This window comes from Suricata suricatta, chromosome 10, assembly GCF_006229205.1.
Source record: "Suricata suricatta isolate VVHF042 chromosome 10, meerkat_22Aug2017_6uvM2_HiC, whole genome shotgun sequence".
Taxonomy (NCBI): domain Eukaryota; kingdom Metazoa; phylum Chordata; class Mammalia; order Carnivora; family Herpestidae; genus Suricata; species Suricata suricatta.
The window spans coordinates 133,024,168-133,047,047 of NC_043709.1; the positions used below are offsets into that span (position 1 = coordinate 133,024,168).

The 22,880-nt window shown below is 45.5% G+C and overlaps 1 protein-coding gene across 1 annotated transcript in view; it reads left to right on the plus strand.

Annotated features, from left to right (window-relative positions):
* The first annotated feature begins 13,263 nt into the window (after nucleotides 1-13,263).
* TUBAL3 (tubulin alpha like 3) overlaps nucleotides 13,264-22,880 on the plus strand; it is an 11,253-nt gene continuing 1,636 nt past the window's right edge. Inside the window, 3 exon segments of the mRNA XM_029954574.1 lie at nucleotides 13,264-13,501; nucleotides 20,427-20,461; nucleotides 20,464-20,577. Of these exon segments, the coding sequence (XP_029810434.1) occupies nucleotides 13,399-13,501; nucleotides 20,427-20,461; nucleotides 20,464-20,577 (252 nt within the window). The 5' untranslated portion in view covers nucleotides 13,264-13,398.

Consider the following 22,880-nt stretch of genomic DNA (forward strand, 5'->3'; position numbering starts at 1 on the left):
CCTTCCAGCAGTCTCCCCGACCACGTGAGACTTACTTCTATTCCTCCAGGAAGCCAGCTGTGCTTTCTTAAACTGCCAACGAGAAGGTTACTTTTATGGTAAACATACTTTATGAAGAAAACTTTTGCTAATCTTACTGGACCAGCAAGAGAGTACTTAGTGGCACAATGGGGCAGAATACTTGAAATCAGGTTTCTTGTTCCTTCAAATCTATCATGTGTGTTTGTGTGTAGGTGTGTTTGTGTGACAGGTTTTGCACCTGTCATCATTTGCTCTGTTGGTTTGCTTTTAGATATTTCAGTGAGAAACAGTGTAACTTTGGAAACTGGATGCTAGCTGGAGGGTTTAAGAAGAATGAAACTTGGGGTGCACCTGAGTGGCTCAGTCAGTTAAGCATCTGACTCTTGATTTCAAGTTGGGTCATGATCTCACTGTTGGTGGGTTCAAGCCCCACATTGTCAATGCAGAGCCCACTTGAGATTCTCTCTTTCTCTCTCAAAATGAATAAATTAACTTAAAATAAAAAAAAGAAGAGTGAAACTTGGAAAGAAAAATGTGTGGCCAGGAAAAGCATTATTAATTAGAAGTAGATTGGGGCTAATTTCTTTCATGCTTAGACTATCTTATGAAGACGGCACTGAAGTTTGAAAATCCTGAATTATGTTAGTAACGGGAGAGGAGGGTGGAGGGGGAACAAGGTAGGAATGTGGGCTCTGTGGGTGTAAGGACGCAGGTCTGATCAGGCCTTCCCCACCAGGCCTTCCCAGCCGTCCCGGAGCCGGTCGCGGTGCACCTCCGCGGTGGAAATGCGCCCGGCGGCCAGGCGGGTCCCCCGCCGGCCGTCCCCCCCAGCGGGCTGCAGGTCCGATCCAGCCTTCCCCTGTACTTAAAGGGGAAGGTGCCGGCTTCCCCTGAAAGGGCGCACCTGAAGGAGGGGCAATTCCTGGGGCACCCAATCGGGAGAGGCTGCCTGATACCTTTGACCTTTCTAGAGGCGGGCCTAGTCACACCCCACGTGGGGCATCCTGGGCCCACTCTGATTGGTCAATACTCCAAATGTTGTGATTGGCTCCCACAACTGCCAGTATTGATGGGGGGTAGGGATTGGATCACTGTACACCTGTCATCATTTCCTATAACTCCCCCTCCCAAAGGCATAAAAGGCCGTGCCCTGCCCTTGTTCAGGGCTCTCTCCACTTGGCGGGCGAGTCGGGCGGAGACTGTGAGCCTGAGCTTAAGCTTGTAATAAAGGCCCTTTGCTTTTGCAGGCATGACTAGGTCTTCCTAGCAGTCTCTGGCGCTTGTTTTGGGGCGATTTGGGGTGATTTTACAAACTTGGGCACAACAGGGGGAGGGAATGACCATGGAAAGTGACTCTGGCTGTGGCAACCAGGGCCACCCACGGAGAATTAGCAAAGATAACTTAAGAAACGTCAGTGTGTCAACCAGAATTCTGTCTCAGAGCTGAAGAATTTTTGTTTAACAAGAATTTCTTGCTTAGAAGTTTTCTTCTTCCCAATTACTTAACCAATGAATTGACTGGCCTGTATTAAAAAGTAGTTAAGAGAGGGACTTTGTAAAGAAAGAAAATCCTAACTATAAACACGACACCTTTATACTTGAAGGTTTTCTCTCCCTCTCTTTCAGGACCTAAGGACGACACCGCTTGCGTGTGTCAGTGAGAGCTCTACCAGAGAAACAGAGCTAGTAATAAATAAATCTATGTGTATGTTTATATTTATATAAAATGGAGGTTTATAGAGAGGTTTAATTATATGTTTATTTGTATGTGAGGTAATGGAGTCATATATGATGTATCTGCAGATGTGTTTCTTGGACTGCTTCATGTGATTGTGGACACGGTAAAGTCTGAAGTCATCAGGGCAGACTGGCAGGCTGGCAGCTCTTGGGTGGGAGCTGAAGCCCATACTGCTGTTTTGTTTTTAAAAATTTTTTAATGTTTTATTTATTTTTGATACAGAGAGACAGAGCATGAGAGGGGAAGGGGCAGTGAGAAAGACACAGAATCAGAAGCAGGCTCCAGGCTCTGAGCTGTCAGCACAGAACCCGATGCGGCGCTTGAACCCACGAAGGTGAGATCACGACCTGAGCCAAAGTCGGAGGCTTAACTGACTGAGCCACCCAGGCGCCCTGCTGTTTTGTTCTTAAGGCCTTTCCACCGATTAGGTGAGGCCAACCCACATTATCAAGGGTAGTATTTATGTAAAGTCAACTGATTGTCAGTGTTAACAGTGTCTACAAAAGGCCTTCACAGCAATCCATAGATCAGTCATTGATTGAATCACTGCACGGCATAGGCTATCCAAATTGACACATGAAACTAATCATCACAGCAGACGAGTTCTCCAGACTTGAAATTCCAGTTACTATTACCTGATGAAACATTATTCCTTTAAGATTTAGTCTTCTAAGGAATACAAGAATTATGAACAGAAAACAAATAGGATACATTTCTTAAGTTATATTACAAAAGAGATTTTCCTAATTTTGTTCTAATTGCAAATCTAAGTTAATCATAGCTCTAAGTGAGGTTGAGTATTAAGACAAAAAAAAAATTAGGGGTGCCCGAGTGGCTCAGTCAGTTAGGTGTCCAACTTTTGGTTGGACTCAGGTCATGATCTCATGGTTTGTGAGTTTAAGCCCCACATCGGGTTCTGTGCTGGCAGTTTGGAGCCTGCTTGGGATTCTCTCTCCCTCTCTCTGCCCCTCCCCCACTCATTCTAATTCTCTCTCTCTCTCTCTCTCTCAAAATAAAGAAGCATGAAAAAAATAAAAAATAATTAAACATACTGAATGTGTCAGTGGCCAGAAATGAGATACTCAGATCTTCTGATTTTCCCTTATCTTGTCTCAAACTAAAAATATCGGGCCAATGGGAGACATTTGACACAGCAAAATAAACATGATCCTGATTTTATAAAGTGGAACTGGCTTACTCTTTGTCTTTATTCTATGGAACTATCAGAACCTTAAAAATTCAGGGGATTGTTGACAGGTACGATTGATTGGTTTCATGAAGATCAAATTGTGTGACAAGCAGAACTCATAAATTCAGGAGAAAACTGCTGGAGAGCAAATGATTAAGGGAGATTCCCAATGCAGAATCAAAAGATACAAGATATGGAAGGAGTTTGGGTGATGTGTCAGTCATTGAATGGGGAGGTGCATTTGGAGCAGGTGCCTCGGTTGGCCTCTTGCCCCTCATCTGCCTGTGGAGTGCACCTGCCCACAGGCTCATGCAGTGTGTGGGATCCAGGAGCTGGAGACACGGAGCCTCAGGAAGCTGAATATTCCTGGAGGACGGGGGGCATGAGGCCAGAGACAGATACCAGCCACTCCAACTGGCGGTCCCTTCCAGCCTTCCCCTTCTCTAACTAGAAGCAGGCTGTAGAAAATAGCATAGGCTGGAAATCAGAAGTCTAAGACAAACTGGATAAAAGACGAAACAGAGACTATTAAAAGATTAAGGAAAATCTTCAGAATGAGACAGACCTCAAAATCCAGAAGGGGGAAGAGTTAGAACACAAGGAAAGAGAGTAAATAAAGCAAACAGAAGACTTCATAAGGAAAAGTGAGAGGCCAATTCAGCCATGAAAAAAAATATGCTAAAATTCTGGTCATTTAAAATATAAATAAACCAAAAGACTTATCAATAGTAGGACCAACACAGATGAAAAACAAATAAACTAGCCAAAAGTTGTAGCTGAGGAATTTTCCAAGAACATAATGCTGAGAGCCAAGAAAGGGAAAGTATGAAAGAAGAAGAGTTTAGAGTCAAAAGGGCAGAATTAAAAATTACAACTTACATCCAACAGCAGTTCCAAGAGAGAGAACAGGCAATAAGGAGAGGAGAAAACAAATAAATAAAAAGCCCAGGCCCAAGAAAGAATATGACCTGAAGATTAGAAGGGTTCTCCAAGTATGGAATGAGGTGATTTAAAAATGATTACATGTAGGGGCACCTGGGTGGCTCAGTTGGTTAAGTGTCCAGCTTCGGCTCAGGTCATGATTTCACGGTTCGTGGGTTCGAGCCCCGCGTCAGGCTCTGTGCTGACCGCTCAGAGCCTGGAGCCTGCTTCAGATTCTGTGTCTCCCTCTCTCTCTAACCATCCCCTGCTAGTGCTGTCTCTCAAAAATAAATAGGAAAAAAATGGTTACATATAGATACATCGTGGAAATGTTCATGTTAGAAGAAATAAAGAGAAAAATCCTAAAAGTTTTTGGAGAAAAATAGGCTATCTACCAGGAGCAAAGAATCAGAGCAGTGCAATATTTTTCATTTGAAAGAAGGAATAATGGTCAATATCCTCAGAGTTTTGAGGAAATATAATTTGGAGCCTAAAATCTCATGTTCAAACAAATTTATTTAAGGGTGGAAAAAGAACACATTTTTGGATATGCAAGAAGCTATCAAATGTGCCACTCACATAATTGGAAGAATTATTTGCATGATTAATCTAGCAACATGACTAACGAATTGAATAAGAAAGAATAAATGGGATACAGAAGCAGCTGTGTGTAACGAAGGCAGTACGATTTATATTTGTGCCTAAATGATTGTTGATGGCTAATGTAAAATACTTATCCTAATGACATTTGGGCACGAAAATTCCAGATTTTATCAATTTTGGAAACAGCGGGGATGAGGATGGGCATTAAAAAGGGAAGATTCAATCAATCTTTTAAATCGGAGGAAAGTAATAAAAAAAGTATAGTCAGTGAGTATATAGCAAGTTGAAAAAGAAGCAACTAGAGTTTCCGCTCCAGTAATAGGATGTGATAAGTTACTTGGGCCATGTTGACCACGAAGTAAAAGAAAACGTGCTTGAATAAAGCACAAAGGAACATACCAGAAGCACCGATGAGAGGCACCCAGGTGGCTCAGTCGGTTAAGGGTCCAGCTTCAGCTCAGGTTATGATCTCACGGTTCGTGGGTTCGAGCCCCACGTCCCGCTCTGTGCTGACTGCTCAGAGCCTGGAGCCTGCTTCCGATTCTGTATCTCCTCTCTCTGACCCTCCCCTGCTTGCACTGTCTCTCAAAAATAAATAAAAAACATACAAAAAAAAAGAAGAAAGAAAGCACCGATGAATAAGATAGTAAAGAATTAGCAGGCTAACTCCAGAGGAAAGGAGAGAAATCCTGTTTGTGTTACAAGAGTTTGCCAAACAGGGAAACTTCAGTTTTCATGGATCAATGGGCACACAAGGAAGAGTGATTAGAGCCTAGTGCCCAATCTAAGACAGTTTCATAAGAGACCCTTCTCCATAAAGTTTAACTCCCAAAATACTTTTAGAATAATGGTAAATGCCCTCCACCTTCTCAACATCCAAGAGAGGACAAAGTGATTTTCCCCTGACTGAGCAAAGCAGAGCATTGGGAGGGATTGCTTCTCAGAAGTTATAGCCACAAGCTGGCCTTAGATGACAAAGTAACCCCAAATCACTTCCCTTGGATCCTCTGAAAAATAAAACTTCAGTGAATCAATTTAAACCGATGACACCCCTACAGCACTTGCAGCAGTAAATGCAGATCCTCTCTGGAGAAACACTTCATCCCAGACCTCAGAGTCTTCAAATAAGTTTCCAAAGAAAGCCAAAAGCTCGTAGTCAAAAATAAGCACACAAGGAAAAAAGCCGCTATTGATAAGAATCAGAAAAAATAACAGAGGAAACAGATCTGCAGAGATGTTTGTTTTGTGGAATAATCAGGCAGATTAGGAAACATCTACAGTTACTGCATTTAAACAAATAGAAGATAAGATGGAAAATATCATCACAAAATAGTCACTTGCCAAAAAACCTGGATGTAGCAGATTTGAAAAAAATAAAACTTCTGGAAATGAAAAAATACAATAATTAAAATTGAAAACTCAGTGTGTGCTCTTAAAAATATGATTAGGTAAGGCCAAAGAAAAACAATGGATGAACAGAAGATGGCTGGAGAAATTAGGCAGGATGTGGTAGGGAGATACAGAATGACTGAAAATAGATGTTAAGAGGTGTATAAACCACAGTAAAAATGTCTAACAGAAAGAGGAGGAAAGAAAAACTGGGAAGAAAACCATATTCAAGAAGAGAGTGAGAACTCTATAAAACTTAAGAAAAGACATGAATCAACAAATGATTAAGCCCAACAAATCCAAAGCAGTACAAAAAGAAATCGGCATAAAGACCATGTGATGGTAAAACTAGAGAAACCAAAGACAAAGATAAAAATTCTAACCCAGCCAGAGAGACCTTCAAAGGAGCAGCATCTTTACTGACAGCTTCCCACAGACAGTAACAGAAGCAAGAGCCAATGGACTCAGAGAAATACTGACATAGAATTCTGTACCCAGTGAAGTACTTTTCAGGTAGGTGAGCGAACTAAAGGTATTTCAGGCAAAAGCGAAAAAAAAAAAATTGTAACTGAAAGACCTCACTCAAGGAAATTCTGAAGGGCTTACTTCAGACAGAAGAAGTTTAAAAAAAAAGAAAAGTAAATTCTGAAATGGGGGAAGGAATGAAAAGCAAAGAAAATATGGGTTAATCTAAAACAATCATTGATTTCATAAAATAACAGTAATATTGTGCTGCAGGCTTAAATACATTTTGTTGGTTCAGAAGAAGATCGGGAAGAATACAAAAAGATAACCTAGAAAATGATGACAAACAAATAAGATAAAAGCACAAAATAAGATATCTAAACCCAGCCATATTAGTTACTGCATTAAATGTCGTGGACTAAATTCTTCAATTAAAAGATCCATAGCAGGAAGCCTGGGTGGCTCAGTCGGTTAAGCATCTGACTCTTGATATTGGCTCAGGTCAAGATCTCATGGTTTGTGGGTTTGAGCCCCAAGTCGGGCTCTGTGCTGATTAGGAGCTGGATTAGGATTCTCTCTCTGCCCCTTCCCTGCTCTCTCTCTCTCAAAATAAAAAAATCAACTTTAAAAAAATACGTAGAAAAAAATCAGTTACATTATGCTTACAAAAGACACATCAAAAATATGAGAATACTGAAAGATTAAAAAAATTTTAAGAATGTAAAAAGATGGAAAAGACATTATTCAGATACTGTAGGGGCCCATTCTGCCAAAAGACCTGTTGAGATCCCGCTGTAAGTCACCAAGAGGAACGCGCATATCTCCAGCTTGTCTGGAAAGTGTGACCCTGGTGCAAGTAAGGTCCCTCAGTTGAGGATTGGGATTGAGTTGCTCTCCTGGGAGACTGAGCGTACAGTGTCATATGGCTGTTGGGTCCTGCTTTCCTTTGTTTTAGAGAATGTGCGCGTGACCTCTTGATCATGATGGATTAGAGACTGGAGTTAGTTTTCTATGACCTTTAATTAGTTTCAGTGAGTGGGAAAATTTTCAGATTGAAACTCCCTTCCTGGTCAGGGGCACTTTACCCATAAATCATCATGTTCACCTTTAAGAAAAAATAGCCTTGTCATAGGCTTCGGTTAATAATATCACTATATACATAAAACAAACCCCTGCTGATGTATTTTGAGTGATGAATTATGTTTTTTGATTTTATGTATTGTACCTCGTTTCTGTTTTGATTTTCTGTTTTCGCTACCATGGAAATAATTTTTTCCTGGAAGTTACAAACAATGTAATCATTAGGAAAATGATGTAATCACCTACGGTATATAAAGAGCCTAAGCATCACAGTAAAGTGCAATCTTGCCACCATTCACTTTATCTGTCTCCTTTCCTATAGATATTGCGCCGACACCAACCCCCTACTCAGGGACCCTTAGACTCTGGTGCGTAGGCTGGTCCCCTGAAAGATACTAACCAAGAAAGCTATATTAAAGTAGTAATGTTAATACTCAGTAATAAAGGGGTTCCTGGGTGGCTCAGTTGGTTAAGCATCTGACTTCAGCTCAGGTTGTGATCTCATGGTTCCTGGATTCTAGCCCTGCATTGGGCTCTGTGCTGACAGCTTAGAGCCTGGATTCTGCCTCGGATTCTATTGCTTCTTCTCTCTCTCTGCCCCTCCCCCACTCATGCTCGCTCATGCTCTCTCTCTCTCTCTCAAAAATAAACATTAAAAAATTTTTAATATTCAAGAATAATGACTTTAAGGTAAAATCATTAGTAGATATAGTCATTTTAAAATGATAAAACGTTTCAATTACACAGAAAATATAATTTAAAATTTACATGCTCTTAATAACATAGCCTCAAAATAGAAAAAGCAAAAATTGTCAAAAAATTGTCAGAGAAGTAGACAAATCGACAATCATAATGGAAAATTTTAACATCTTTTTTTAATGTTTATTTATTTATTTTGAGAGAAAGTGCAAATGGGGGAGGTGCAGAGAGAGGAGAGAGAGAGAATCCCAAGCAGGTGCTGTGTCATCAGCACAGAGCCTGATATGGGTCTCGAACCCACAAACTGTGAGATCATGACCTGAGCCAAAGTCGGATGCTTAACCGACGGAGCCACCCAGGCGCCCCTATTTGAATCTTATTTAAGGAGAAGACATTCATCTAGTAATTATGCACCCGAAAAAGTTATTTTTCTAGCTATTTGCTCATTACTAGTGCAGCAGATTTTACTCATACTCTTTTCCCATCCAGGCTTGGTACATTCTTAATAGGAAAGGAGGATCTTTTTAAGAAGACCTTTGTTTTTTGAACAAAAGTAAGTTTGAGTTGGAAGCAAATTTGGGCAAGCTCCAATCAGGTCGTCTGTAGTTGTGCACAGACTCTTCCAAGGTGTTGTGGTCCCGGGCAGCCCCTTTGAGAAAAGAGAACAGAAAAACTGAGGGGAGGCTGGACTCCTTTAAGAGAAGCAGGTGTCTCAGCCCCCAGGTGGAGTCATTTCCTGTCCTGTGATAAAGTCGGCTGGGCGTGTGGCTCCGTAGTTACCGCAGGCCAGTGGGGGCACCTCCAAAGCAGCATGGTAAGTGGCTATGGCCCCCTGCCTTGTTATCACTGTCACTTGGTGTGGTTGCAAATTTTACCCATCGTGTGTGGCCCACTTCCCTAGCAAACCATCCTTAATAAATTCTTAATACAAAAGAAGAGATTTGTAAGGAGGCCATTTGTTTCTTTCAATAACTGTGTTGTAGGCAGATTTGGGTAAGCTCTCATCCCATGGATCTTTTGCAGCTTTTAGGAGAAGCTTAGTTGATTTGCAATTGTTCATTGCTTTTCTTTAAAAAAATTAATGTTTGTTTATATTTTGAGAGAGAGAGGGAGGGGCAGAGAGATGGAGACAGAATCTGAAGCAGGCTCCAGACTTGAAGCTGTCGGCACAGAGCCCAATGCGGAGCTCAAACTCATGAACTATGAGATCATGACCTGGGCTGAAGTTGGACACTCAACCGACTGAGCCCCCAGGTGCCCCTGGTCACTGCTCTTTTTTTTTTTAATGTTTTTAATTTATTTTTGAGGGACAGAGAGAAACAGCGCGAGCAGGGGAGGGTCAGAGAGAGAGGGAGGTACAGAATCTGAAGCAGGCTCCAGGCTCTGAGCTGTCAGTACAGAGCCCAACGTGGGGCTCGAGGGAACCGCGAGATCATGACCTGAGCCAAAGCTTGATGCTTAACCGACTGAGCCCCCCAGGTGCCTCTCACTGCTCTTAATTGAAGTACAGAAGCGGGAAGCCCTCCTTCCTTTATTCTGCATTTTAGACCCGGTGTGCTGGTTTTCCTGTAGAAATCAAATTGCTTCACTTTTAGGTATGTTTGTAGAGTGTCTGGGGACTTCAGACCCAGGTCACCATTGCTGAGCTCACAAATGCGTGGCCGGGTAAAGTGCATGGACAGCTCCTTGTCCTCTCTTGAGTTCAGTTCTCAGGGGCTAACAGTGAACAGAGGTACTTAGAATAAGTCCTGTCTGGGGATCAGCTTTTAAGATCCACCGCCCTTTTACTATCTTAGGTGCCTGTCTCAGTAATTTTTAGTATATTAGAATTTTGAATTTTCAAATGGAAGCAGCCTTTCATACTGCTTTTTCATCTTTAATATTCTCATCCCCTTGGACTGGGTCTCCAACATTTTAAGGATGTTTAAGCTCTTTTGTCCTTAGAAATTTTGCCTTCCTACGTGAGGTTTCCCTGTGGTCCCAGAGGCTTTCTGTGTCTTGACTGAATTATTCTCAATGTTCTGGGTGTAATATTGTACTCTATAGTCTTGCAAGGTATTTCTGCCAGGGAAAATGGGTAAGGGCTACATGAGATCTTTATGGTTTCTTACAACCATGTATGAATCTACAACTTTATCTCAAAATAAAAAGTGAATTAGAAAATCATGCCTTCCTAATAACTCAAATAGCCACGTTGGCAGCATTTACGAATGTGCAGTGACTTACCAGAATTGGTATTCGTTGGGCAGTTTACAGTCTTAGTTTATAGGGTGACTACTATTGAACAGATAGCTCTGGGAGGAGGGAAAGGCTACGAGAAGCAGGTGAGACAGCCTTCTGTACTCTGCGACAGTTTTGTCTTGACTGGTCCTTCCTGGGCCAAGTATTCCCGGTGAGTCCTAAAAGGACACTCCCACGCCTATGTCTGAATCAGCTGGGAAACAGACCTGATGAAGACAGTGTTACCGAAATCTAGGGAGTTTTGATCTGATTAGAGTCGCTGATGTGCAGAGATCCTTTGAAGCCCAGCAGGTGCAGGAGGGATGAGGCTGTGTTTTGCAGACAAGAGTCTTAGAAGCCAGTTTATGACAGAACATGTTTGATTTTTAGGTGCTGGACAGAGGTGGGAATATTGGTTTGTACTGAGCAACGTGGTTTATTTATTTTTATTTTTTATGTTTATTTTTGAGAGAGAGAAAGAGAGCATGTGCAACTGTGAGGGAGGAGCAGAGAGGGGGAGACACAGAATCGGAAGCAGGGTCCAGGCTCTGAGCTGTCAGCACGGAGCCCAGTACAGGGCTGGAACTCCTGAACCACAAGATCATGACCTGAGCCGAAGTCAGATGCTTAACCGACTGAGCCCCCCAGGCGCCCCTGGGGAGGTGCTTTCTAAATGGAGCTCACAGCCTTTGTCATGAGAGACTGGTGGCTGCACAGAAGAAGACCAAGGGGGAGCTTGTACTCAAGCAGTGACCTTGAACCCCTCATAAAGCAAAGAGGGCAGTGTCAGACCTTGTGAATCAAGGAGACAAAGTACACGGGCTTGATGCGGCGGGAGCGGGAACAGAGTCCAGGTGTGACTGCAGGGCTGCGACCAGTCCCTCCCTGGACTGAGTGGTCTTTTTGTCGTTGAGGCTCAGTGCTTGACTGGGGAAGGAGCAGCCTGGACAGGGCAGGGCTGCTTACCCCCTCATCAGGCGAACGGCGGGAAGGGCCCCAGTGATGCAGGAAAAAGGGCTGCTCACTCCTTGACGCCCTTTGCGGAGACCGGTCCTGTGCCCGCCGGCCACCTAATCCCAACAACGTGCAGATCCGCAATGCTGTCCTTGGGGTTTTCAGGATTTACCTTTTCCTTTTCCTCTCTTGGAAGAGTAAAATCCGTGTCTGCGTAAATTACCAAGAAAGTTTTTGGTCCTTAAGAACAAGATGTGAATTGTGATTTAAAAATAGGATGGTAGAGTGGAGGCCGACGAGGATGATAGAAAACAGTAGACTTTACACAAGAAAAATAATCACTGTCCAGACACAACTGCCGCTAATATTTAATGTTTTGATGCATTTTTAAACATCTTTTTTGGGGCATCTGGGTGTTTCAGTCGGTTAAGTGTTCAACTCTTGACTTCAGCTCAAGTCATGATCTCATGGTTTGTGGGTTCTAGCCCTGTGTCAGGCTCTGTGATGTTGGTGCAGATCCTGCTTGGGATTCTCCTCTCTCTCTGCCCCTCCTGCACCTGTACTCTCTCTGTCTCTCAAAATAAATAAATAAATAACTTAAAACATATTTTTCTATGCTTACTTTTAAATGTATTCAATATCATACTTTGTATACAACTATATGACTTATATACCTTTTTACTTAATAATTTCTTATAAGCATTTCTCATGTCAGAAAGGTTTCTTTTTGGTAAATATTTAAGGGTTACATAACCCTTTCTTCAGTGCCCAATGATCCATGAATGTAGACTGGTTCTTGATTTTCAGTCATATAGATCATACTTTGAATGCCAGTGTGTCTAAATCTTTGCATTTGAGACTCTTTTCTTAATAATTCACCAGCGTATGGTATTTGCCTATTGATCTACTAGGTATTAGAAGTGTTTTTTTTTTTTTTAAGATTTTACTTTGGGGGTGCATGTGGCAGGGTGGCTCGGTTGAACATCTGACTCTTGATTTTGGCTTAGGTCATGATCCCAGAGTTGTTAGATCAAGCCCTACATCGGGCTCTGTGCTGAACGTGGAGCCTTCTTAGGATTCTCTCTCTCTCTCCCCCTCTGCCCCTCTCCCCCACCTGCACCCTTACTCTCTTTCAAATAAAAAAAAAATTAAACAAATACAAATAAGAATAAACTATTGAAGGCTAGGGAAAAAAAGATTTTATTTTAAAGTAATCTCTGTACTCACCGTGGAGCTCAAACTCACAACCCCAAGTTCAAGAGTCACATGCTCTACTGACTGAACCAGCCAAGCGCCCCTCAAGTACTTTTTTAAAATTAATGTATATAAAATCTATAGCCCTTAATATAAAGGATGACATATAAGTCATTTTTAGACACATCAATATTTTTTATTATAGTATTGAGTCTTCGCATTTTGGGGTTGTTAAATCCCTTACATGTGAGTTTCCTTCGTAAATGTTCCTCTACTTTTATGCTTAGAACATCCTTCCTTACTCAGAGCACATACAAATAGTAAATATAAAATCTCAAGATATGGGAAGGTAGTACTTTAAAGTGCAATGGGTCTTAAGGTGTGTCAGGTTATAAATCGGTTTTTGAGGGGGCAGGGTTGATTCCTTTCCAGTAACTAGCTAATATTTTTCTGGGTGAGGCAGCTCGATTTCATACACGTATAGTATCTAACATGTGCGTAGTCTTGCCTGCTTCTTAGCCCCAGGACACAATAGATACTTAAATTACATAGTTGAAAGAACCTTCTAGTGAAATTGGAGTCCTTGGTTCAGTTGTTCCTAAAGCTTACCTGCGCCCTGGTTTTTCCTTTCCATGAGACACTTTTAATGAGCTTTATGATACACTTCTCCTGTCGGCCTCAGCTAGCTTGGTTTCTGTCGATCGTGAGCAGAATTACTGAGCTCATGCTACCTGAGAAGGCCCGCTTTGTTCTCACTTCACTTGGTTCTAATGGCTTATTTCAGAGGGAGTGCCTTTCCATCCACGTTGGCCAAGCTGGCATCCAGATTGGGGACGCTTGCTGGGAACTCTACTGCCTGGAACATGGAATCCAGCCGGATGGTGTCGTTCTCAACAGTAAGAAGGATCAGTTGGAGAATGCTGAAATGGAGCATACGAACGCGTCTTTCAGTACCTTCTTCAGTGAGACGAGAGCCGGGAAGCACGTGCCCAGAGCCCTCTTCGTGGACCTGGAGCCGAGTGTTATAGGTAATGTCAGGCTCGTGTTCTAGTGTGCTCAGCCGGGCCCACGACCCCAGCAAACACGTCCAGGACCAGTCACATTACACTGAATCTATCTGGACAGGATCACGTGGACCCTTTTTAAATTCAGAAGGCCACTCATGAGCACGTAAGGTGATCAGCATGAAACATATCCAAAGGGAATCCTAGCTTAGCCTTCTTTTCCCGTGTGGTGAAACAAGTTCAAACCTTGCGAGTTTCTCCACACACATCTGTTGTAACAAAGGTTCAGATCTCTTCCTGGATTAGAAAGCCAGTTGCTAGAAGCTTCTGACAAAGAATCTGAAATTTGGCATTACCCGAACGTGAGTCCAAAGGGGTAAGGAGCCAAATAAATCTTCTAATTGTGGGGAAAATCAATACAATGTTATGATTATTAATGGAAGACTTTGTAAACACTTGAAATGGGTCTACAGAAATGCTGGGGAAGGAAGGGGTCTTGCTGACTTGGACAGGCTGGAGAGGAAGGTCGATTTGGGGTTGGTATTACATATCAGTTCTTTACTGCTGGGCAATAAACCAGCTCTGAAATTAATGGTTTACAACAATACCGCTCGCCACCTTGTCCGTGACTCTGGTTTGGAGGTGCCCAGAGGGGAGAGCGCCTCTCTGCTCCACGTGGTGTCCCGAGAAGCCTCAGGTGGGAGTTAGAGAATCCACTCTGGAAGTGTTTCACCCACACGGCCGGCGAGTGGGTGCCGGCTGTCGGCTAAGAGCTGGGCCAGGCCTGTGGGGCCGTGGGCTTCCTCACAGCATGGCGGCCCCACCAGCACCCCTCCCGTGAGCACAAGGCCGACGTCCATGGCATCCTAACAATCCAGCCTTGGAAGAGTGTTAAACTGCTGTTGTTCGATGGGTCAGGGCAGCTACAGACAGAGACCGCCGGGGAGGGAGTGCGGACGCACCTCCTGATGTGAGCTCGAGGTTCAAGAAGCACACGTGAGACACACGTGAGAGGAGAAGGAATCTCGAGGCCATCGTTGGAAAACGCGGTCTGGACACACCAGATGAGAGGTCATTTCCTGATGAGAACAGGGTCAGATCAAGTATCAAACGGATGGTGACTGGTGGCTGTGGGCAGGGGATGGTGGGAGTGTTACTATAAGGGGACAGGAGAGTATCTGGAGCCAGGAGGCCGACAGGCAGGTCCAGTGTTTGCTAGGTCTGAAGGAATTAAACATAAGGAAAGAGTGGTGGCTTCCAGAACAGGGGCGGCAGTCTGGAGGCTGAGAGGCGGTCACGTGGTCTTTGGACTTGGAGTTATCCGTGCCCGAAGAGAATATCTGAGTTTTTGTTTCTGGCAAATGGGAGTTTGCAACTATGAGCTTCAGCAGCCGTCTGGTGGTCCGACACCGGGGCAGAGTGCAGTGTGTCCCCGGGACTTCGGTAAGTGTAGCTAAAGACGTGTAAGAGGCCACGTCTCAGGAATGTGAATATTGTAGCAGATGATGCAGCTTGTGCCAATCCGAAGATGCTCGGCAAATGGGAGGTGTAAGACCCGGGGTCCGAGGCTGAGCAAGTCGGGGAAGAGCCAGGAGCCAGGGAGAGCCTCCTCAGTCCACTAGGATGCAGCACAGAGAGGACAGTTTTGAGGATCAGGAGCCAGCCCAAACCAAGAGGCATAAACTCCAGGTGGGAGGAGGAGGGGCTGATTTTCCTCCTTGTATTCAGCCTCGTGTGTGAGGCACTGTTCTTGACCTTGGAGGTGTACGTAGTCTTGGTCTTCACGGAGTCTATAATCTACTGGGGTGCAGATGGTGGTCAGTGGATGGAGAAAAATAAAGCAGAGCCATAGGGGTAGGGAATGTCGTCCAAGTGCTGGGAGGCGCTTTTTCTAAAGGAATGGCAAGGAAGGCCTTGAAGAGAGGGTGGTGTGTGGGAAGTGACAGCAGGAGCCTTATCGCTCTGGAAGAGATCAGACAAGACTTGACCTGAGTCCTGAAGACTGGGGGAGAGGAGTGTAACAGTGCGCAGGTGGAAGAGAATGGAAAGAGCATGAGCAAAGACACTTTCAGACCCCCGTGAATATTGTTTTGCTTGAAAATGGGGAGGATGTTGATCTCGCCGAGTCACAGAAAGCTTAGACTGGAAGGGAGGCAGACTGTGGAATTTCCTAGAATAGTATGTGTGGTGTGAATCTGATTGGAAATAAGAAGATGTAGAGCACGGGAAGGGCAGATTTAGAACTAGACTTCAGTAATGTTAATCACAGAGATTTACTCATTCGTGTATTCAGTATTTCTGTAGCACCTGCCGTGTGCCAGGTACTGAGCCAGAAAGAGAGTAGACTGGAGAAAGTGACAGATTTTTGTGATGTATGGACTGGAATGGAGAACACCGATCTGAGAGGTGTCTAAACAGTAGTGGATTGGGGCACCTGGGTGGCTCAATCAGTTAAGCATCTGATTCTTGATCTTAGCTCAGGTCATGATCTCATGGTTCGTGGGTTTGAGCCTGTGTCAGACTCTGGGCTGATAGCACAGAGCCTGCTTGGGATTCTTTTTTCTGCCTCTCCCCTGCTTGTTCTCTCCCTCTCTCTCTCTTAAAATAAGTAAATAAGCTTTAAAAAATCTAAAAAAGAAACAGAAATGGATTACATGGCAATGGAAGTTCTCAAGAGAATTCAGAGGCATCCCCCAGATTTCACTGTTTCAGTGATGGGACTGAGAAATGAGACAGCAGAGGGGGACCTAGTTTGGGGCAGGAGGAATTGAAGTGTCTGCAGTTAGAGGTAATACTAAAACGCTGTGAAGTGGCCGATCTTGTTCAAAAGAAGCCTGAATGGTTTCGAGTAAAGGAAAGGTGAGTTTAGGTTGTGTTTGTGGGGAAGAATCTACCAAAGATATTTGTAGGCAAAACAAAGGAGAGAGGGGAGGGAGGGAGGAAGGGAGGGTTCAGAGTGGGCGAGGGGCCCCTGACTGAGAGGGTGGGTCGTTCTCCTTCCCTCTCTTCTCTGGGGATTTCGCGTCAAGGAGGAAGGTGCTCATGGAGGAGTTCTATGAGTGGAATAATGGGGTGGTGTGTGAGACCTTGGAGGCAGGAGTAGAGGTTTAGACACATTTGGAGAGGAGGACGGAGGGTCAAGTGACACGTGAGGAGTGTGCCGATGTGAGCAAAGCTGGGGTGGACGGTGACCAGGAGAGGGGGGCTTGGGGCTGATGGCAAGCCTCCGGCCCTGATCACCGGTCACAGGGCCAGGCTGTGTGAGCAGACCAGTGCCAATAACACAGAAGGAGGAGGGGTGGGGGATGAAACTACCGGGAGCTCAAGGTCATGGTGAGAGAGAAGTTAGCGTAACTCAACGAACATTCATCCATCCAGGTGACAGGGGTAGACAGATGGATGAATGTTGACCCCTTCCTGCTGCTGTCCCAGCGAGTTCAGGAGCCTTTAAGAAAACATCGTAGACTAGGGGCTTACACAGCGGAAATTCAGTTCTCACTGTCGTAGAGGCCGGAAGTCCAAGACCGGGTGGCAGCGTGTTGGGTGTCGGATAGGAGCTGTCTTCCGGATTTGCAGATGGCCCGCTCCTCGTGTGTCCTCACACAGCAGAGAGATCAGCTCTCTGTCGCCTTACAAGGGCACTCGTCCCGTTCACGAGGGCTCTACCCTCATGGCCCAGTCGCCTCCCAACACCGTCACACTGGGGGTGAGGGCTTCAGCATCCATTTCAGATAGGTCTTGGGGAGACCTATTCGGTCCAGAGCAGTCCTAGTTCTTAGTGAGGAACTGCATGGGAGTTCTCCTGTAATCCTTGTAGTAATTCTCTCAGGAAGCCTTGTCTTCCCCAGTTAGCAGATGAAGCAGCCCAGTCTTGGGCAGGATGGAACTTGCCTTAGATCACTGAGCTGTTGAAGGGTTTGACCCCAGATTTGCGTACTAAGAAAAGCCATTCTCTTTTAGCAACAACAACAACAACAACCACAACAAAACAATACAAGCTAGTGGGGAAGAAAATGTAAATGGTGGAAGCAACCTTAACACATGTGTTAAGCTGGACCATATAAAATTGCCGGTGGTTGATTATTTTTCACCTAAAAAGCGTCAATGTTGTACGTTATGACCTAGTGACGATAGAAATGTCTGCAGGGTGCAGAGGTGTCCCCGAGGAAGGGCCATCCAACGCCTTCTCCCGACGGAACAGCATTGGCAGATTCCCAGAGGCGTGGAGAAACACGCACCTTTCCCAGGAGTCCCGTGTGGCAGGACTTGGGGTTGAGTAGGGGGCGGTGGTACAGAAAGGCCATCAGGCTGGATCGTGGGCTGGGTGGGAGAAGTATGACAGTTCGGGTGGAGAAAGGCTTTTGCAACTTTAAGATTTTGGGGGAGGCAGTTGTGAGTGATTTCAAGTGGAGTGTGGTGCAATAGCATTGGAAGGAAGGAAGCAAGGATTGTCAAATAATCCTGTTTAAAAACCACTGAACTCCCAGGTAAAGACGCTGGGCCAAATATTCATGTCTCTGAGCAAAGTGGAAAAAGTACCAAGAAGTGAGCGGACAGTTTGGGTGTGCTCACCAATGGTGGTGCTCGAAGTCAACTTTACTAGAAGAATTTGTGGAACTGCCTTCAGAATCTCAGCTGGACGTTATCGCGAAGAACCAGGCTTCCAGAATGCCATGAATCCCCTGCGTAGGCTGAAGTCAGCCTTTGAGCTTTAGGTGAGAAGCAGAGTGTCCATCCAGAATTATACCCCTACTCCCATCTTGTTTATAAAAGTATCTTTTAAAACTTTGGCGTTTTTGTTTGTTTTGGTGTGCCTATGTTAGTTAAACTCATTTAAATAAATTTTAGTAAATTTAAGCATTTGGGGGTATATGAAATTGTGATTTAGAAATTTATGGTGTTGGGGGCACCTGGGTGGCTAAGTCGGTTGAGCATCCGACTTTGGCTCAGGTCATGATCTTACTGTTCATGGGTTTGAGCCCCGTGTCAGCCTCTGTGCTGACAGCTAGCTCAGAGCTTGGAGGCTGTCTTCGGATTCTGTGTCTCCCTCTCTCTCCAACCCTCCCCTGCTCATGCTGTCTCCCTCTCTCTCTCTCTCAAACTAAATAAAACATAAAAAAAAGAAATTCATGGTGATGTACGGGGGGGGGGCAAGGTGAATCGAGAGGCCATCTTGTTCTTAGACTATGGGCGTGTTTCCTCTTCGGCAGAGATCTGGGACTAACTATAGCTATCTGGTGATGAGACCAATGTGGTATTTGCATAAATACATGTCATGAGCCAGTTGTACCATTATTTTTTTAATTTTAAAAAATGTTTCACATTTATTTTTGAGACAGAGACAGAGCATGAGCTGGGGAGGGGCAGAGGGAGAGGGAGACACAGAATCTGAAGCAGACACGCTCTGAGCTGTCAGCACAGAGCCTGACGCGGGGCTTGAACTCACCAACCTCAAGATCATGACCTGAGCCAAAGTTGGAAGCCCAACTGACTGAGCCACCCTGGTGTCCCTGTATCATTATTACTTACAACGGTTTCCTGTGGGCCAGGCATTGTGCCCCGGGATGTCATTCAATCCTCGTAACAGTTCAGTAGGGTAGGTCTTGTTATATCTTCATTTGTGAGTTGCAGTGATGGAGGCTTAGGGCTGCTAAGTGACCGGCCCATAGCTGAGTGGGGAAGGAGAATGTGAACACAGGAAACTGATTCTTGGACCCACGCTCTTGCTACCGTGCGGCGTCCTGTGGTTCCCAGAGCCTGCTTGGCCCTCCAACACAGCTAATTCCTAGTTCTTTGGGAACTGTGCTATGTAGGTCGTTCTAAGTTTGGGGAGCGGGACATGGACCTGAGGCACGTGTGTCTTGGTGTTCCCTCATGCTGTCTGGGTTTATAAATGGCAACAAAACGAGGCAGGAGTTGTGCTTTGTTTTATTAAAGATTGCCAGTATCGTAACCCCAGTTTCCCTGTTTTTGGCATTTACGTTAACTGCGTCTGAGTTGTGTGAGCGTTTGAGTTGGCCACACCTTCTTTCTTAAGACCTCTTTCATAGCATACTACTAATAATTTAGACTGGTACTCTGTTCCTTGCTTTTTTGGCACACAGTTGGCTATTTGTGGATAGAGGTACTTGGCCTTGAAATGGCAGCGTGATCTCAGGCTGTGCGGTGGGTTCAAATCCTGTCTCCTAGACATCATGTCCACCTAGAACCTCACAATCTGACTTCGTTTGGAAATAAGGTGTTGGCAGCTGTACTAAGTTAAGATGGGGTTGCACTGGATGGGGTCTGGCCCTACATCGCACGATCCGTGTCCTTACGAGAGACGAGGGGACACGGGCAGGGGACCGGGTATGGGTGACAGAGGCAGGCACTGGGGTCATGCAGCTACACGCCGAGGTGACTGGCAGGGGTCACCAGAGGCCAGGAGAGCAGCACAGAACAACCACTCCCGAGGCCTCCGGAAGGGACCAGCGCGGCCAACACCCTGTTGTGGGACTTCCTGAGCTGTGAGAGCACAAATTCCTCTCATCTGAAGCCACCCACTTTGTCGTCATTTGTCATGGCAGCCTAAGGAACTGATAAAGGGTGTGTGACGGGGAAACATACTTTCCGTTTATCTGGAAATAATGATACCTGTCCCTAGACTAAGGAAGGCTGATTCTGCGGTTTCAGGCTATTTGTCTACCACACGGGGGGACGGAGTGGTCGGGGTCCTGGGCCGTGCAAGGACTTGCCAGGGGCCAGCGGTTGAGTGGAGCAGAGTGTGCTGACCCCCTCTCCCCCTGCAGATGGGAGCGCGCTGACCCCCTCACCCCCTGTAGACGGGAGCGCGCTGACCCCCTCTCCCCCTGCAGATGGGAGCACCCTGACACCCTCTCCCCCGGCAGATGGGAGCACCCTGACCCCCTCCCTGCAGATGGGAGCGTGCTGACCCCCTCTCCCCTTGCAGATGGGATCCAAGCCGGCCAGCAGCGCTTGCTCTTCCCCCCCCCGAGCGGCTCGTCAGTGGGAAGGAAGACGCGGCAAACAACTATGCCCGAGGCCGCTACTCTGTGGGCGCGGGCGTCATCGACCTTGTGCTGGAGAAAATCTGAAAGCTGGCAAGTGGCTCCCTCCTCCCTGGACGGGTGCCCGGGGGCCTGGGCTCTGCCTCCCAGGGGACCAGCCTTTCCTAGCACAGGCATCCCGGGCACCCAGCCTCTCCCCTTGGAGCCTCCTGCGGAGGCTCAAAGCTGGGAAGCCGCCCTGGTTGGCTTTGATTACGCTTTGTTCTGTAGGAAGGACCACAGAAATCTTCATACTTGTTAAGCCCTGTCTGCTCTCTTTTTTACATTTATGAGGAGACGTTTTATTTTTCCCCCACTGCTTTACTGAGCTCTGGCACACAACGTTGTGTGAATTTAAGGTGTACAACGTGATGATGTGCTACACCTGTATTGCGCAGCGTTGCCGCAACATCGTTAACGTGTGTGTGCACGTGTGGTAAGAACATTTAAGATCTGCTCTCTTAGCAACTTTCTTTTTTTCACTTTAATTTTTTTTAACGTTTCTTTATTTTTGAGTGAGAGTCAGAGAACCAAGGAGGAGCACAGAGAAAGGGAGACACAGAATCCAAAGCAGGCTCCAGGCTCTGAGCTGTCAGCACAGAGCCCGATGCAGGGCTCGAACTGATGAACAGTGAGATCATGACCTGAGCCATAGTCGGATGCTCAACTGACTGAGCCACCCGGGCGCCCCATCTCTTAGCAGCTTCTAAGACATAAGACAGTATTGCGGACTCGAGTCAGCATGCTGTCTGCTAGATCCCCAGAACTCAGTCCTCTTCTAACTGAAAGTTTCTGCCCTCTGACCATCAACCCCCTGGTGTCCCCACCCACAGGCCTGGCAGACATTATCCTACTTTCCCTTTCTGTGAGTTTGACGTTTTTAAGTTCCGTGTACATAAATGGGATGATACAGTACCTGTCTTCCTGTGTCTGACTTACCTCACTTCGCAGAATGCCCTTAACGTCCGTCCATGCTGTCGCAAGTGGCAGGATGTCCTTCCTATGAATGATTAGCCGTCCTCCACTCTTGATTCTGCCCAACAGGTGGCTTATCTTGTTATCGCTGACTTCTAAAACCTCCGGACACTCGTCCTGTTCCAGCAGCATCCCACTGTTTGTGAAGTTAACAAGAAGGAGGCATGTCCTGCTTGGAGATTAGTTACTCTATTACCACCAGTCAGTTCTTCTTCAAGGACCTCCATTTGGAGAATCCTTTGTTTAGGACATATTTTGGTGTTTGACATAATCCTGAAGTAATGCGGTGCCTTTTACACCTGCAGAGCGGAGTGGGTCTAGAAGTGATAGGTACTTCACCTACTGGAGGAGGGGGAGGAATCTATTGTTTCAATATTTTGCCAGTCCTTTTCTTGTCTTTGTTATTGATAAAGACCTTGCTTTAGATCACGTGCAGATAAATCCGTGGAGGGCAGCTAGCAACCATTGGATATTTAGGCTTTGCTTACAGTAAAATTCTTTTTTTTTTAACTAGTTTATTGTCAGATTGGTTTTCATATAACACCCAGTGCTTCTCCCCACAAGTGCCCCCCACCATGACCATCACCCCCTCCCCCTTCAGTCCATGGTTCGTTTTCAGTATTCAGTAGTCTCCCTTGATCTGTGTCCCTCACTCTCCCCCACTCTCTTTCCCTCTTCCTCTCCCCATGGTCCCCTGCCAGGTCTCTCCTGTTAGACATATGAGTGCAAACATATGGTATCTGTCCTTCTCTGCCTGACTTATTTCGCTTAGCATGACACCCTCGAGGTCCATCCACTTTCCTACAAATGGCCAGATTTCATTCTTCCTCATTGCTATGTAGTACTCCATTGTGTATATACCACATCTTCTTGATCCATTCATGATGGACATTTAGGCTCCTTCCATGATTTGGCTATTGTAGAAGGTGCCACTATGAACATTGGGGTACATGTGCTCCTATGCATCAGCACTTCTGTATCCCATGGGTAAATCCCTAGCAGTGCTATTGCTGGATCATAGGGGAGTTCTATCGATCGTTTTTTGAGGAGCTTCCACACTGTTTTCCAGAGCGGCTGCACCAGTTTACATTCCCACCAACAGTGTAGGAGGGTGCCCGTCTCTCCACACCCTTGCCAGCATCTGTAGTCTCTTGATTTGTTCATTTTAGCGACTCTGACTGGCGTGAGGTGGTATCTCAGTGTGGTTTTGATTTGTGTTTCCCTGATGATGAGTGATGTTGAGCATCGTTTCATGTGCCTGTTGGCCATCTGGATGTCCTCTTTGGAGAAGTGTCTGTTCAGGTCTTCTGCCCATTTCTTCACTGGTTCCTTCATTTTTCGTGTATGGAGTTTAGTGAGCTCCTTGTATATTTTGGATACTA